Source organism: Gordionus sp. m RMFG-2023, chromosome 1 (assembly GCF_954871325.1).
Source record: "Gordionus sp. m RMFG-2023 chromosome 1, tfGorSpeb1-WG-v2, whole genome shotgun sequence".
Taxonomy (NCBI): domain Eukaryota; kingdom Metazoa; phylum Nematomorpha; class Gordioida; order Chordodea; family Parachordodidae; genus Gordionus; species Gordionus sp. m RMFG-2023.
The window spans coordinates 32,101,277-32,119,087 of record NC_088775.1 but is presented as its reverse complement, the minus strand read 5'-3'; the positions used below and the strand labels follow the sequence as shown (position 1 = coordinate 32,119,087).

The 17,811-nt window shown below is 27.9% G+C and overlaps 1 protein-coding gene across 1 annotated transcript; it reads right to left on the bottom strand.

Moving 5' to 3' along the window:
* Nucleotides 1-5,730: 5,730 nt before the first annotated feature.
* LOC135924225 (uncharacterized) lies at nucleotides 5,731-13,262 on the bottom strand. Its single transcript, XM_065459280.1, has 2 exons — nucleotides 12,110-13,262; nucleotides 5,731-6,458 (listed from the first exon to the last, which is right to left on the bottom strand). Exons 1-2 carry the CDS (start codon nucleotides 13,260-13,262, stop codon nucleotides 5,731-5,733), a joined length of 1,881 nt encoding a protein of 626 aa, XP_065315352.1.
* Between the last annotated feature and the right edge of the window lie 4,549 nt (nucleotides 13,263-17,811).

Below are 17,811 nucleotides of genomic sequence, written 5' to 3'. Positions count from 1 at the left end.
TATCTATAAAGATCATAAAATCATAAGATTCATAAATATTTTAAATCGAGGAAAAGGGAACCTCAATGAATGTATTGTTAAGATATAATTAATTTTTGAATCGAAATCCAATATTTAAGACTTAGCTTTAGGTATGTCGTAATTTTTATTTCGCTTATAACTGGTTTTTATTTGACTAAAAAACTGATTGATAAATTAGTAAGTACTAATCAGGCATTACACATTGGCTCACTTAGATGTTCAGTGCTTTTATAATTTTTCTTCATGATGCCAATCTTAGCAATATATATGTCGTAATTTTTAAAGGGATCATGACTATCCGGGATCTTCACGGTATTTAAAGTGATCCCTTTAAAATTTCAATTTTTTAAAGGATAAAGAACTATATATGGTATTATCACGTTTTAATCGTGATAAAGAGGAATCTTATTTTAAAAGCGTTTTCCACGAGTTTCGTTGCGTTTTTTAATTTTCAATGTTGTTTTTTTGGCCTTATGTGTTAAGATATGTCTAGTATAGGGTATCAATCGATAGCTAATCAAAAGATCTATTCAACTGGAAGTCAATCTCTGCCCCATAATGGGCGGTCTGGATGGTGTGGGGGTGTATTTTTTTGGTATAGGTATCAATCGATAGCTAATCAAAAGATCTATTCAACTGGAAGTCAATCTCTGCCCCATAATGGGCGGTCTAGGAGGTAAGGGTGGGGGGGGGGGTGTAAAAAATAATTTTTTTTGATATGGGTATCAATTGATAGCTAATCAAAAGATCTATTCAACTGGAGGTGAATCTCTACCCCATAATGGGCGGCCTGGAGGGGGTGGGGGGTTTAAATAATATTTTTTTTTGATATGGGCATCAATCGATAGCTAATCAAAAGATCTATTCAACTGAAGGTCAATTTCTACCCCTTAATAAGCAATCTGGGGGGGGGCTGTAAAAAATAATTTTTTTGATATGGGTATCAAATAAAAGCTAATTTTAATATGGTTTGACTGAAAGTCTTCATTCTTGGTCTTGATAGGTATGACTAACAAAATGTCTAGTTATATAGAATTTACAGAAATAAAAGAGAATGAAAATAAAACAATTTTTTAAATCTTTTTTCGGTTCCAATCCTGAACTTGAAATATATAATATGCAGTGTTCTATATTAGCACGATATTCCATAGCTATTTTTTTTAGTATCGATATCTTTAGCGTGCAACATTTTTTAAAAAAGAGATATAACGGTAGCTCGTTACTAAATAAATAGCAAAAATTAATATAACAATTTTATAATTAATTCTAAAATCATAATCTTTTAATTTTATTTTATTTTAAAATATAAATTTACATTTAAAAATTTGCAAAAAAAATTTTCAAAAAAATAAAATATTTTAAATGTCGAAAGTATAGTATGATAATGAAAGTAATTTTGGTACAGATCATATCGACAAAGGAATATCCCTTGAAAATGATGATGATATGGAATTTCCTTTTCCTTAATTCACAAATTATTTTAATCTCGATAAAAAAAAATTAACACAATATATATATTTGCTGTAAGATGTGGGAGGTTTTATCATCAAACAAAACTAGTGGCTTCAACTTGAGAAAACATTTAAAGGTAATATATCAACCAAAAATTAATATCAATGTATAGCTCAATTCTTAATCTTTAAAAAAAATTAGAGCATCTATAATAGTTTTTGAGTTAGATGAGTTAGGTGAAAGTTGATTTTCTGGCCTAGTCTAAACATACTATATTTCAACTGGCCATAAAATAGTGAATTTTTATGGATATCTAATAAATAGTAATTAAACAGAACATAAACATGGGTATTAAATAAAAGTTAAATACATTTAGACTTCATTATTAAATACAATTATAAGCAGGGGTTAAATATAATCATTGCTATTTATAAACTCATTGTAGCCTAATGATAAAATTATTTGCTAGCAACTTAATGAGGTTTTTAATATTTTTAAATCTCAAAATTTCGGCTATATTTGAAACCATCGATTCACAAATTTTAAAATGACATTATAAATTTTTCTTATTGCAGTTATAAATTATTGCACTTCTTTATAAGCAAATCATCTATATTATAATATTTTCTTTCAAGCCATATAATCAACAACATATTTTATTGATTTCGATAATTAATTTAAAATATATGAACAATTATTTATTATTTACACAAATAATATTTAAGTGACATTTTGTGGAACAACTAATGCCATTTTTAAAACATTGACACCTCTTATTGTTGCAACTTTTTTGGCAATTGCAAATTGATTCAAAACTACCATAAGAAGATGTACTTCTTGATGCTGTTATTATGGAGATCGTCTTATTATGAATGGTAAAATTGGTAAATTTTATTGATTTATGAATGTTCGTTTTTAAAAATGGGGAATCAATTTTCCCCAAATTAGTTCCAACCCATAATTTCTCGCCCTCCATTTGTATAATTTCGGCCTCAATATTTTTGGGGCATAGATTAGATCTATCATTTTTATTTATTGGGATTAGTGCGTGATCCCCAATGCAAAATTTTATCTTTTTGATTTTATTCTTATAAGCATTCTCTTGCTTCTTCCTATCTATTAAATATGAAATGAACGAAGGTAGAATATTTTTGATGCTGTTGCCAATCGAGTTTGTAGTATAATTATCTTTCCATAATATTATATTTCCAATTTTCAGACCAAATCATACCCATCAAATTAGCTTTTATTTAATACCCATATCAAAAAAATTATTTTTTACACCTTCCCCCTACCCCCCTAGACCGCCCATTATGGGGCAGAGATTGACCTCCAGTTGAATAGATCTTTTGATTAGCTATCGATTAATACCCATATCAAAAAAAAATATTTTTTACACCCCACCAACACCCCCCCCCCCAGACCAAGTCATACCCATCAAGACCAAGAATAAAGACTTTCAGTCAAACCATATTAAAATTAGCTTTTATTTAATACCCATATCAAAAAATTATTTTTACACCCCCCCCCTAAACCGCCCATTATGGGGCAGAGATTGACCTCCAGTTGAATAGATCTTTTGATTAGCTATCGATTGATACCCATATCAAAAAAAAATATTTTTAACACACCCCCCCCCCACCCCTACCCCCTAGACCGCCCATTATGGGGCAGAGATTGACCTCCAGTTGAATAGATCTTTTGATTAGCTATAGATTGATATCCTATACTAGACATATCTTATATCATAAGGCCAAAAAAACGAAATTGAAAATTAAAAAACGCAACTAAACTGGTGGAAAACGCTTTTAAAATAAGATTCCTCTTTATCACGATTAAAACGTGATAATCCCCGTATTATCATTCCTTAATTTAAAACCCTAATTTTTTAGTTATCCCTTAAAATCCCGTGAAGATCCCGGATGGTCATGATCCCTTTAAAAATTACGACATATATATATATTTTTTTTTACCAATAATGCGTTTTTCTTAAGACTATCTAACAAATAGTTTGAAGCACTAAAATATACTAAATATGTAATTTATTGACATAAATTTCAGTTAATGCTTGCAAAATTTTGAAACTTCACGCTGGCATGATATCATGGTTTTTATCTGGCTTGCAATAAATTACTTTTTTTGTGGCTGGCCAGATTGATTGAAGAATTAAATAACATGGTTTTTATGTGGCTTGTAATGAATTGCTTTTTTTTGTGGCTAGCCAGATTGATTGAAGAATTAAGAGTTAAGCACTAAATATCAATGCAACCCAAATATTTAGTTTTTCTGCACTGTTCCAATTGAACCACCTTTGTTTTAGCAATAAATCTGTCAATTCTATAAATAATCAAATTAAATTTTAAAGGCTGAGAGAGGTATAAATTATCAATGTTTTCTGCAAATATTATCAAAGTCTATCAATAAATTCAAAGATATGCATATTCAAAGTTGGACAAACAAAATTCGAACTTTCCAACATGTAAAAATTTATTTATTTATATTAATTTTTATATTTTAGTAGACGATAATTTAAAAAAATGGTTTTCAATAAGAATATTTTGAGTTTAATTAAAATTTTAAGACAAGGAAAATATTATGTAGCCAAATATTTTTGAAGAAATTTCTTAAAGATATTGGACTATTGCAGCTTTGAATCGATTGATAAAAATAGATGCTACCGGATCAGAAAAAAGGTTGGTGTAAACATTTTTGGAACATTTTGCAGGTCTAAAGTATCACGCATAGCTCGTACTATGGGAAATGTTGATTCTATTAAAATACTCATTTTGAGCCAATGAGACTGACCAGTCAAGTATAACTATCCCCAGAAAATTGTATTTCACAAACTTCAGTGCATCTTTATCCACAAAGATCTGTAGCTAACATATTCAAAAAGAAACACGCCAATACCTACCCGATACAAATAAGATTTCCCCTGTGGTACGTAACAAACAACTTCTAGGTTATACTCTTAGAGGTTAATTCATTTCATATTGTTCACGGATAAAAAACTGTTTACAGTAACTCCACCGGTAAATCTGTAGAATATCGGGTGTATGCTCCGTTTCAATGAGAAAAAAACAAGTTGCGGCCAATCAATCGCTAGTACAAACGTTGACTCAAATCGTGTTGTTAAACGGCTGGATTTTTTATAACGGCTAACTCAATATTTTAGCCAAAAACCAAACCTTTCTACTGCTTATGAGCAAAATCTCTAGGCTTACATAATATTTTTGGCTAAAATATTGGGTTACCCGTTTAAAATTGAGCCGTTTAATAACACTAGACAGATTAATTTAAAATCTTGATGTTTTCATGTTTTTGTCGAATTGTAAAGTTTAATAAAAAAAATAAAAAATGATTATTTACATGTTGGAAAGTTCGAATTTTGATGTCAAACTTTGAATGTGCATAACTTTGGACCCGGTTGATAGAAACTAATATAATTTACTGAAAGTTTTGATAATTTATCCCACTCTCTATTTATAAAATTCTATTAAATCATTTTCAAAATTGACAGGGGTATCAATTAAATTGGAACACAGTGTATATCTTTCCTTTCTAACATGATGCTAATTTTGGCAGTTTGTTATATTTTTACTTTAACTTTTTTAAAAAATTCTATCTACCAAACGGTTTAGCATTAAACACTAAACAATAATAAAATTTTTAAAATAAAGGCTCACAGTTTCTTTAGTGCTTCCAAATGTTCGGCCAATTTTAACGGAAATGATATAAAGATATGCATATTTTAAAAAGAAAAATAGGAATAAACCCGGGAAAGTTGCAACATATGAACCTAGAATATGTGAGATGAAAAGAAATTAAATTATATTTAGTGTCAGTAAACCTCTAAATCATAAGACTTTTCAGAACTGTGCAAACTTTTAAAAATTTTTAAGATTTAAAAATTCGATTTGGGGGTCTTAAGACATTTTTTTATAAAATATATTAATTTAATAAACATAGCATTTATTGAAAAATAATAATTTTATAATATAATATTTATTAATTTATATAGCATATACATATAATAATAAGAAATAACATTTATTTAAAATATAATATATTTCATATATAGCATTTTTTATTTTAAAACTCATCAAATCATTCATTTTTTTATTGAACCATAGCAAAAATCATTATTTAACATAACATTTAAATCTCCAACCCATAGAAAATTTTTACATATTACGCATGGATATTGATATAATTTTATTATAATTTGATAATTTTATTTTTATGAATGCCCTTTATCTAGAGCACGGTGTCATTGGTTAAATTGGATTTACAATAACAAAATTTTTTCATAGCCTGATCAATTATGCATGATGATTGATTACCATACTTGTTTATCCGTGAAACGTCTCCTACGATCTTATCATACGACTGCGTTATAGAATTAAACTTTAGAGAGGCTTCAAACAAAGCCTCACTTGGCTCAACTTCTACAGTTAATAACAATCGAAAATTTGAAGATCGAATAGAATTATAGCTATTATTATGGAAATCGATAGTATAATTAGGGTTATAATCTTGGCCGTTTATACTGAATATCCTAACAACCGCTATATGGTTTAATTTCAAGGTCACACACTTGTCATGAAATGGTTTTAATAAGTCGTTGACTTTGGCTACTATGAGCTGAGCCCCAATTTCAAATTTCTTACTTTTTGAATCGGCTAACCCACCTCCAATCAAATTACAAGGGCAATAATGAAACGGGATTTCTGCCGATTCACAGCTTCTGTTAAATGGGATTTCTTCGAAAAAACTAAAACCACGAATATCTTCACTCATATTTGAATCAATATATGTCCCATGTTCGTTTAGTTTAATCAGATGTAAAAGTGTTTTGTGAACGTCAAAAGGTGTCAAAATACGTTCAGTATTAATATTCATGTTTGAATGAATTGAAGGGTATTTAGACAAGAACCAAGCTGGAGGCAACACAAAAAGTAACGGCAAGCGTTCTTCCATCATACCTTTTAATATATTATATACTATACATAATAAATATTCAGAAATAAATTAACTAATACCTTATATTCGCTAGATTTCATAGAATTTTAAAAGAAATTACTCTTTAATCAGTTATAGTATTAAAAAACTAAGGATCATATCTTATAATAAACTTTTACATGTTCTTAATTATGGCATTTGTAATTCTAATATCCATATAAGTAAGAAAAAATATATATATGATTTAACTGCAAAATTTAGGGGAGATTCTAAATATCGTGCGTTATAGGAGAAAATATTTGAAATTTATCTGCAGCGTTTTTAGTTAAATAGTTTTATTTTATCCTTTAGATTAAAAGAGTTATATGTAAGCAATTTATTATATATTTAAGTTTATATATATTGGACCATAAAGTAAATACAATTCACTCTATCTTTACATTTATATTAGATTAAAAGGTTAGAGTAAAAAATATTATAATGCATTGATATTTTTAAATTAGCATCTAGTATATATATATTCGCCTTAATGTGTTTTTTTAGACGTTTTTTCCGACAATATGTTTCTTTTCAACTTTAAATCTATTTTTAAGCACAGTTTTTTAAATTTAAAAATCTAATTATACCGAAAATGCATTCCATCATGTTTTAAATGCCTACCCTTTGAATTTAAAACAATTTTGTCATAAACGTTTGAACTTAAATATAATTTGTACAAATTATAATTTACTACAAAACTGCCTAAAACTTATAAGATAGGTATTTCAAACATGATGGAATACATTCTGGTAAAAAAGATTTTTAAATTTAAAAAAAACGTGCTCAAAAAATTGATTCAAATTTGAAAAAATAACACATTGCCTGAAAACACATTGACGCTGACATATATAATATTGAATATTGTTTACAAAAAATTATAATATAATTTTTCACATTTTTATTGCGAGATATCGAACAAATAACGATTTATCTAAGAAAAAAAAGCATTCCTTTAAAAAATGGTTATCTAAAATAATAATTCACAGTCAATATATCAACTTCATGAATGCTCGTCCACCTTAATTTTTTAACCTTAAACTATCTTCAAATTTGGAAAAATTAGTATTATACAAATATTACTTTTTTTTTCGTTTCATTATACAGTTTCTGCACTTTCCTAACGTCATAACTTATAAAACAATTATTTAGTTCACACAATACGTTTTACTTGTTATAACCATCATTAGTTTAAATTATAAAGGAAAGTAATAATTTTTTTTAAATAGAAGATTTGCAGGAATAAATTTACCCCTGGTAATTTTAGCCATATCCGAGTCAAAAGGGTCATTGATGGGTAGAGTCTACTTTAATGATGGGCAATTTTTCAAGTAAAAATTATTTTCATATTACTCGATAATCATTTATATAAATATGGGGTTAAAATTATAAAAGTTTTATGCGCGAAAAAGATAAATTTTTACCCTTGGACCTAATTTTCCTTATAAAATTTATAAATAATAATTTTTGAAAACAAATTTTTTAAATTATTTCTGATCTCAAAAATAGCAAATATTTTTACATAATTCTTGGAATAAGGGTATAAATTTGTCTTTTAGTAAAATTTTAGAGAAAAAAAAGTTAAGTTAAGCAAAATTTAAAAAATTGTAGATTCAGAGCACAAGCTAACATTAAACAAAATGCCACAAGCTCTGCACAACTTATTTAAAAAAAAATGATCTGACTAACTATGATTGTAAAGTTTAATCGTTAATTCGTCCACTTCTCTGATTGGTCCATTTAATAGTTGTAAATTAAGCTTATATCTTAAACATTGTTAGAAAAATAGGGGAGACTGTGGATAGTGTGTTCCCGTGGTAGGTATTTCCTTCTTGAATAATTTAAAAATTAATAAAGCTTAGGTTTTAAAATTTAAGCCAAATATGTATTTTAATAAGGTGCTTAAATAGATCCAAAAATGATTTTGGCAAAATTGCTCATGAAAAATTTTAAATGCAAATTTAAATTTTAACATACCAAAAGTAACTTTTTAAAATTTTACATTTTCACTAATAACTTTTTTATAAACGTTAATTAATATTAATTCTATATGACAAAGAAATATATATTTTATCATATATAAAAATATTGACACAATTTATGATAATTTAATATCTAAAATTAAATTTTAATTAATTGTGAAGACCTGGGGCAGATTTTGGCGGGGTACGTATTAGCCATTTTTAAGCAGGGATTATTTTGAATAAAAAAAAATCCAACTAAATTTATAAAAACATTAGAAGTTACTAGTGTCTAGGAACACTAATGACAATATGAAGATGATTGACTTATTTTTTGTAACTATATGACAGATTTAAGTGACAACAAATACTTCCGGGTGATATATGTGATATAGATGAACCCTAATAAATTTAACATATTTGACAATTTATTTTATTTATTTACTTAGAATCAACACCTTTATATAAAAAAATTTAAAAATCTAAAAATAAAAAGCGCTATTACATATATGGTGAAAGGATAATAGGTACCTCGGGTATTTTTCATAAAACTTAAATTTTCATTTTTTTAAATTTCGCATTAATTAAAAACTAAATGATTTTTTTCTTAAATATTAATTTAAAATTACGTTAAAACATTTTAGAAAAATTGCTTTGTCTATTTTTTATAGCACTTCAATTTTTTATGGACAAACTGTCCCCGGTCTCCCCTACTTGGAATTATATGACATATTAAATAAATGCATAAACAGAATAATTACCAGCATTAAAATTCGTATTAATAATGATCAAAATTCCCTAAAAAATAATCATGATTAACCCTGGCCCAAAATTCTTATTTTTTAAATATAATTTTACGAGATTTTTAGTCTTGACCTGGATTTTTATTTTTGATAATTTTTCGGCCCGGTCCGGCCTGGAATTCCTAAAATATCGTTATTTTGTTATTTTAATAATTTTGACTGTATTTTGAAAATTTTTTGAAGGAAGAATAGAAAATATAATATGAGCAGTAAATGAATATTAAATGCTGCATTATAAGATATTACAACTGATTAATTTCTGATTTTAATATTTAAAAATTTTAAACTCAGCCATGCCCGGATTTCTCGAATCATAGAATTTTTGGCTCATTTCAGTGGGTTTTGCACGCCTTCCCTATTGTCTAATATTTACTAACCCCATTAACTCAGCGGGGGCAGGTATTTTGGAGAACATAAAAATATTGTTTTGACAAATTTTGAAGTATAAAACTAAAAAAAAATTGCAACAAGTTTTTTATTATAAAAATTTATGGAAAAATAAAAATAAATTCATATAGGTTGGCCTAAAAAAGAGGTAATAAAAATGATATATAATGTCGTCGATCAACATAAAACCATTTATCAGTGACCTATAGAGGTACCATTTGCACCGCCAGGCTTGAATTTTATATTTTTAGGCTCCGTCTGGCCCAGATTTTTTAAAAATATATTACATTTATTTTAACCCAGGTATTTAAAAATTTTTTTTTTGCCTGACGCTGGTATATTTAAAAATTAAAGCCCCGGCCCTGCGTGCAGGTCTCTGCAATTTAATATATAACAATCAAATTTTATTTTATACACGCATTTTTTAATATAAACCATCAACAATTCATCTGACAGGGGCGGACTGGCCATAAGACCAGGTGGGCATTTGTCCCATGAGGCCGCGAGAAAAGTCGATTTGAGGCCGATCAGAAGAAAATATCAAAAAAGAGGCCGATTAGAAAAAAAAATATTATTATGTTTACATTATTTTCTCTTCATATATTTATTTTTAATGATATCGATATTATTTGAATATCACATTCCTTGAGAATTGTCGTTTACTATATTTTAATGCATAAAATATCAATAACGTCGCTTGATGCTATACATCATTACCACTTGCTTTTTTTGTTTTTTTTTCCAAATGAAGCGAAAACGCTTCCGTTTGAGTTTGAGTAGAGTGAAAACTAAGTTTTGATTAATTTATTATATTATATTTTTATATATTGATTTATTGTTTGCCAACATTTATAATTGTATTTATTGTTCTTAATTCATTGAAATTAAATAAAACCCAGGTATAATAATTATAATAAAACAAATTTCTGATCAAATTTATTTTCAAATAATTTATGTGTTATAGTTAGTGATTTGCATCGAGCCTAATTTTTCAAACCCTGCCCGGCCCGAAATTTATTTTATAAAGTTTTGCCGGTCCGGCCCGGCCCGAATTTATGTAAATATAGAAATTAATTTTTATAATTACTCAAAATAAACGATATATGTTATTTGGCGTCTACTTTCTATAAATAAAATCAGATATTTTTATTTTACATAAAAAATTTAACATAAAATTGATATATTTAGATATATTTTAAAAAATTTCTAAGGCCCCATCCGACCCGTTCGGGCCAAGCCGGGTTCTGGCTGGGTACGGGCCGGTCCTACTTTTATAGATCTATAATATGAATACATTTCAACTTTTTCATTTACGCATGTTAATTGCGAGAGAACATTTATTAAATTAAAAATTATAAAAAATAGGTTAAGAGCTAATGTAGGCCCAGAAAAATTAGAAGCATTTTTAATGATGTCAGTTGAATGTAAGCTATTAGCGCAGTGAACTAGAAGATATTCTTGTTTATTTGCGAGAGATTTATTAACGTAAAAATTATATTATCTTAATTCTTGTATTTAAATCTTATTATAATATGATCGGTGCCTGATTTTAAGTGCAGCAATTTTATTCTTTGTGTAAAATTGTATAATTGCAATAATTTTATATGTGTAATTAATTGATTTTATATATTGAGTATGTATTATTTTATATTTAACACGTGATATATGATTTGATTTTATGGTGTAATATCGTTGTAAATATAATATAAAATATATATGTACAATGAATATTTTTTTAAATGTGCAATGAATAATTTAGATGTGCATTTTTTAAATAAAATATATGATTATCGTGAAAATGTTAATAGTTTTATTTTCAAAATTAAGAGGTAGTAAAAATCATGTAATTAGAAGAAGCCATATAAGTGAACCCGGTCGAAGGCCGGGTAAAAGCGGGCAGAAGCCCCGCAAAATAGAAAGGTATGGGGGCGAAGCCCCAATAAAAATGAGGCCGCTATAAAAAAATGCCCACGAAGCCGTAGTTTCACCAGTTGGCCCCTGTAATCTGATAATGTCAAAATTTTCGAATAAATATGATATCCAAAAAAAATATTACCTACATCTCGAAATTATTCTTAGAAAATCTTGAGGCTCAGGTAATACTTTTATGATTAAATATTGTTATAGCAGATTGAGTTAATTATTAACTTCTAACAATACTACCCATATTTGGGTGTGACCAGAATGTCATAAATTGACTCAAGCTAGAATTTAAATCCATGCAGCTCTGCTTCAGCCCAGGTCTACATCCTCTATGCTAAACAACATCCGATGTTATGTACCGTTATTTAAAAGAGGAATTAATTACTACCGTTATTTAAAAGAGGAATTAATTACAAGTCGGATTAAAGCAGAAATTTTTTTTATAAAGGGACTCGAAAATTATTGGAGTTGGCTCGACAGGTTATAGATCATTTCATTTCAATTAAAATAAATTTAATAATCTAGGCCCCTCAGTTAATTAATTTATCGTTATAAATAGTGTACCTATATAGGTTTCACGGAATTCCCCGAATCTCAAGCCATGATCTCCGAAGATGACGATGAGTGTGTTTTCAAGGGCGTTAGCCTTGAATAAATCTGTAAAGTAGTTAACCAACATTTCATCAACAAATTTAATGCCATTCAATTCATCGTGGGTCAGTCTGTTAGTGTAAGTGAGGCAAAAGTAAGGCCAAGCCTTAAAAGAGATCATCAAATCCCTGGAATATTCCAGCAAGGCTAGTACTTCATGTTTATCCCGTATGCAATTTTCCTCTTTTTCAGACAATTTGTCTGATTCTAATGAAAAGGGACGATAATAAAAATCGGTAGGAGGATTGTAAAATCCTTTTTTGAAGTAATTGAAGGTGGCCATATTGGGACTATCTTCTATATAAGCGGTTGAATAGTCAATTTTACTCTTTTTAAAGGCCTTCCACACAAAGCTGCAGTTATCGAAGTATTCCTCTTCACCAAAGTCTTCGGGATATTCCTCCAATGATTTACCAGTCAACAATGCCAACATATTGGGATAAGTGTTGTCTCCCACTTTAATATAACCCTTGAACGTGAAGCTCTCAGTTCTTTGAGACAACAAGTACCGACGAGTATTGGATAATCCACGAAGAAAATTTAATCTCGAAGTTGAATCTATACCAATCATGAGAAGGCTTAATATTTGATTATCATTAGGCGAATAATTAAAAAATCTAACTGTGTCATTAATGACATTTGGGCTCATATTAATCTTAACTTGGTTACTTTTGTTGCTAGCAAAAAAGGGGGAAAATATGCTGTAGTTCTTAGGATCAATACTTGTCAGCAGTTGGGGTCCATATTTGCGATAAGATTCCGCGTCTATAGCTCCGTTAGCATGTGTGTTGCTGTAGAAGACGTCTCTCCCACTATTATTGTAACACTTAACTAACACAAAATCATCCTTTACAAGAGTATTATTTTTAAAAATAATTTTGTCCGCGGCCAATTCGGTCTCGTCATCTCGATTACTCTTGTTATAATTTCTTATTATAACCTGATAATTGCAAAAGTCCATATTTACATTTTTGTAATATCGATTAAGGACATCGTAATTGACTGTCAATATACCATTTCGAATGGTTGTAAGGGCTGGGATCTTAGAACATATTACGGGCTCCATCTTGATTTTAATAAAGTTCAATATGCTTTTATCATTTGGATCTATAAGTCGAATTTTACAGTTTTTTGTGTTGACGTCATAATAAAAATAGGTTGGAACTATACTATTAAGTTTACCAAACCTAAATGACCTGTAAAAAATGATACTTTTGTCATTCACGAATATTTTGGCCACAAAAAAGCATGCAAAGAATATTGAAATCCCAACAACACATTTATGTAAATTTTTATCCGAACAATGAGAAATCAACATTCATCAGATTCAGTGAGTTTATTGAGTACCTGCCAATGCATAGAATATACTTTTTTATAATATTATTTGGTCGTGCCTGACAAATTGTGTAAAATATTTTGATGAATTATGTCGGCCCGGTTTTCCTTCATAAAAGTTAATTACAGGCCTGGTTTTATATCTTGTAAAAAATATATTTACGGGTGTAGGGTAAAAATAATCCGCTAAATTTTTAAGCCATTATATACTTTTATAATAATATTTTGGCTTAAATTTGTGCAAATTAATATTTTTTATAAATTATTTCTACAATGTATATTTTTAAGCATTCGCATATATTATCTTTTAGCCTAATAAAATGATTATCCAAATTACCCAAAATGTATATGCTAAAAAATAAAAAAAATGCATAGGCTTAAAAAAGGGTCCGCGATGGTTACCGCGACTATTTTTAAAAAGCGTGTTACCAGTGCCGTTATTTTTTTTTATAAAAACGCGCACTTGATACAGTTAAATTTTTGTTTAAAAAAAAGTGCGCTACCGGTACCGTTTACTTTTAAAAAAAGCGCATTATCCCTAAAAGAAGAAGTTCATTACCACTATCGTTGCTTAAAAATAAAAGAAGCACGTTACCATCTTAGATCCCGCAGTTGGGTGCAAAGGGCACTTACCTGCACCACCCTGGAAAAATATTACAAATAAAATATTTTTTAGATATGAGGAAATTTTTCTTAATTAAATCGATTTCATTTTTTTAATGAATGATATTTCAGTGAGTTAAAACTATTCCCCTACCTCATATTTTTATATATTTTTCTAATGATATGTCATTGTTGAGTCGAAGGCAGAGTATATGACTTTATTATTTGTCTACCTCGAATTGCAGCAAGGCAAGTACATCGTTCCAAACTTAATATAGGGTCAGTCTAATGCTCTTAAACGGTTAGATTTTTAAAAACGGTGAACCCAATATTTTACCCAAAAAATATTACGCAAGCCTGGAGATTTTGCTTAGATCGCTGAAAGGTTTGGGCTTCTATAACGAAATCTCGAGGCTTGCGTAATATATTTTAGCTAAAATATTGGGTTAGACATTTTTAAAAATCGAATCCTTTAACAACACTAGGTCAGTCAAAGAATAGTATAAAATAAACTTCTCTATTTCGCTCTTGGATACTTATATTACTCAAATAAATGAGAGATTCTTGATTCAATAGGTGGCACTTACAAATCTGCAAATATTATTACTACAAAATCAGGTTATTATTCTGAAGATGTTAAAGTATTAATGATGCATTACTAGTTGTATGCAAACTATAGTATAAAGGGTTAAATATCGTTGTTAATGTTCCAAAATGCTATAGATGCTTCGCATAATTTCAAACACATTTTAGACTATTCTCTAATATATTAAAGTTATTATATATCTAGGTAACTTTACCCATTAGAACTTTACCAATGAAAGAACGTGTTATGATATCATTGAAAGATTAGCTTAATCCCAAAGAAGATTGAATTTCACATTATATTATGCTTATTAATATTCTATCCCATTTATTTTCATGAATACATTGTAACATATGGGCAATAATTCTTAATAATATATTTGTGTATGTATTTTTTTTACAAAGTTCTTTGTCGAAACATTTATTTTTAAATTTCTGAAGCATAAGATATTCTTGACTAACCCTAAAAATTTAATTCCACCCCCCCCCCCCACTCCCTTAGAAGATTTCCCGTATGCGCCTGTGATACCATTAATATTAATGAAGAGGAGTAATGAGCAAAATCAAGCTGATTAAATCTCGACTTCGAAATACTAACAAAATTCTTTTTTCAAATAATTTAATAATCAGAATTTTTAGTTGTAACAAAGGCGACTTTTTAAATATTATATATGAGCATATAAAATGAAGGGGGGGGGGGAGCTTATAAATATTGATGCTTTTTATTTAGGTGAGTGTTTTTTTAAAGGTATTTTGCTGCATAAGCTGGGGGGGGGGGGCGGTATAGGAACCACTGAAAATACTGCCATTGTAATTTTAAATGAAGAACCGTTGTCGCTACTTTAAAAAGTAGAAGCGGGATACTGTTATTTTTAAAAAGTAAAAGTGAGCTAGTGTAATTTAAAAAATTGCTAATTATCAAAAAAAAAACCTGCATTAGTACTTTAAAAAAAATTAGCACGTGAATGGCTCCATTTTTAATAACTAAACTTCTTTATTTTTACCCCAGTTAATAATTTTATCTTTACTAAATGGCTATTTTTTAAAAAAAATCTTTGTACCAGGTGATATAGTTTTAATCAAATTTAACTCAGCGACTTTTCAAGCTAGTTTTTGAAAAGATATTTACCTGATGATGTTAATAATTTGAAAGGGTAAATATTAATTTTTTTTTGAAGTCTTCCTTCTATAATATCTATATCAAAACCTTCAAGTTATTTTTAATTAACATAAAAACATCGAGAATGACATTCCAAACTTCAAAAAAAAAATTATATTTTTTAAATAAAAATTTGAGAATATAACGTGGATATAATTTTAATAAGTGCGATCTTAAAAAGATCGCGGAGAGCGACCCAGGAGCTAAGCTTAATAAAAGACAATTTTTAGATATATTAACTTCTTTTTTTTAACAAGACATTTTCTTTCTCCTTAAATCACTATGAGTGTGATTTTTGATTGGTATAAAGTTATTATAAAAAATGCGGGAAATTAAAATTTTGAAATTCTAGTATAGTGAACCCTAAATTATGAAGTTTTCTAAATTAATAAAAAAACCGTCAAACATCGAGCCAAACCGGAAAATTAGGTAATTGTATTTTTTCCTTTTCCAAATTCCAAATATTTATTAATAAAAAAGTTTAAATTAAGAGAAATTATATAAATTTATAATATGTTTTTAATTACTTTAATGAGATTTATTTCTAAAATGTATAAAATTCAAAGTTATTGAAAGATCTCGATTCAAGGATAAAAGATTATTTATTCGAATTTTGTCAAATTATCTGAATTATTGATATCGTGAATTATAAAGGAAAGTATTATTAAATATTATAAAATGAATTAATATTTTACTCCCCACCTCCTATATATCAATTTTCAATGCTCTAATTGATCCCCCTCCCCTCTCGTTTTAGATGGCCGTGAATTGTAATATGGAAGATTTGGAAAAATTTATTTATATGATTATAAAATGTATTTTCTCAATTATATAATGAATAATTTACCTGATTAGATCATAATTCCTGATAAAGAAAATTTCAAGTTTAGATCAAATGAAATTGAAAACAAAAACTTGTTATTATAAGTATGCGTCAAACTCTGTCGACATGAATCGTATAAAAAGACGTTAAAAAAATTTAATAATGATAACAATCGCGAAATTAAGATATATTTCCATAGAAAAAAGAATTTATAATAGTTAACCAAAGACCACGTATTTAAAGTGACATTGGCAGATAGAGATATGCTAAACCCAACCCAACTCGAAAATCTAACCCACCGAATTAAACCGTTCGGTTGTTACTTCTTTTTTCATAAATCAATTATCAAAGCATGATTGTATATTTTTTTCTAATTTCGTACAATTTCATACAAATAACTAATAAAATATATAAGGAACATATATGATTTACCTGAGGTGATATCATTAATTTATAAATTTTACTATGCTTCAAATTACATAAATACGCAGCAATATGGCAGTCATCTGCAATAAGATATTTAAATTATTAGAATTGATGATCAAATTTAAACTTTTAAAAGTTTTAAAAAAATTAAAAAAGCAATGAAAATTTTTTTCATTACAGATCCTTGCTTATTAGGGTAATATATATGGCCTAGAATTAAAGAGTTAATGTATTTATTTATGCTTATTTAATAATGATACGATTGCATAACAATTGATGCAAGATATTTTGAAACAATCGTTAATTGATTTTAACTCTAAAAATGACAAAGAAAACTATATCAAAAATAATATTAAAAAATTGAAAGTTGACAATATAGTTATATCTCATAAAAATATATAAATTATTATAAAATAATTTCCTGGCGCATAGATTTCCCGATGTCCTGTAAAAATTCTGGAATGTTGGCTAAATTTTTCCATAATATTTAGGAGAGTTTGCTTTTTAATTAATATGTCAATAAAAAGTTATTCCAAAAATATTATCTAAACTTTCAATTTACCAACAGTTAGTTATCTTAATGTTTTTCCACTTCATTAAAATCATATATATAAAATTATTTAATCCTTACATCCCCCATCCGCAGTTTATTTTTCTGTTATTTTTTCAGCAGTTTTTTGGTCG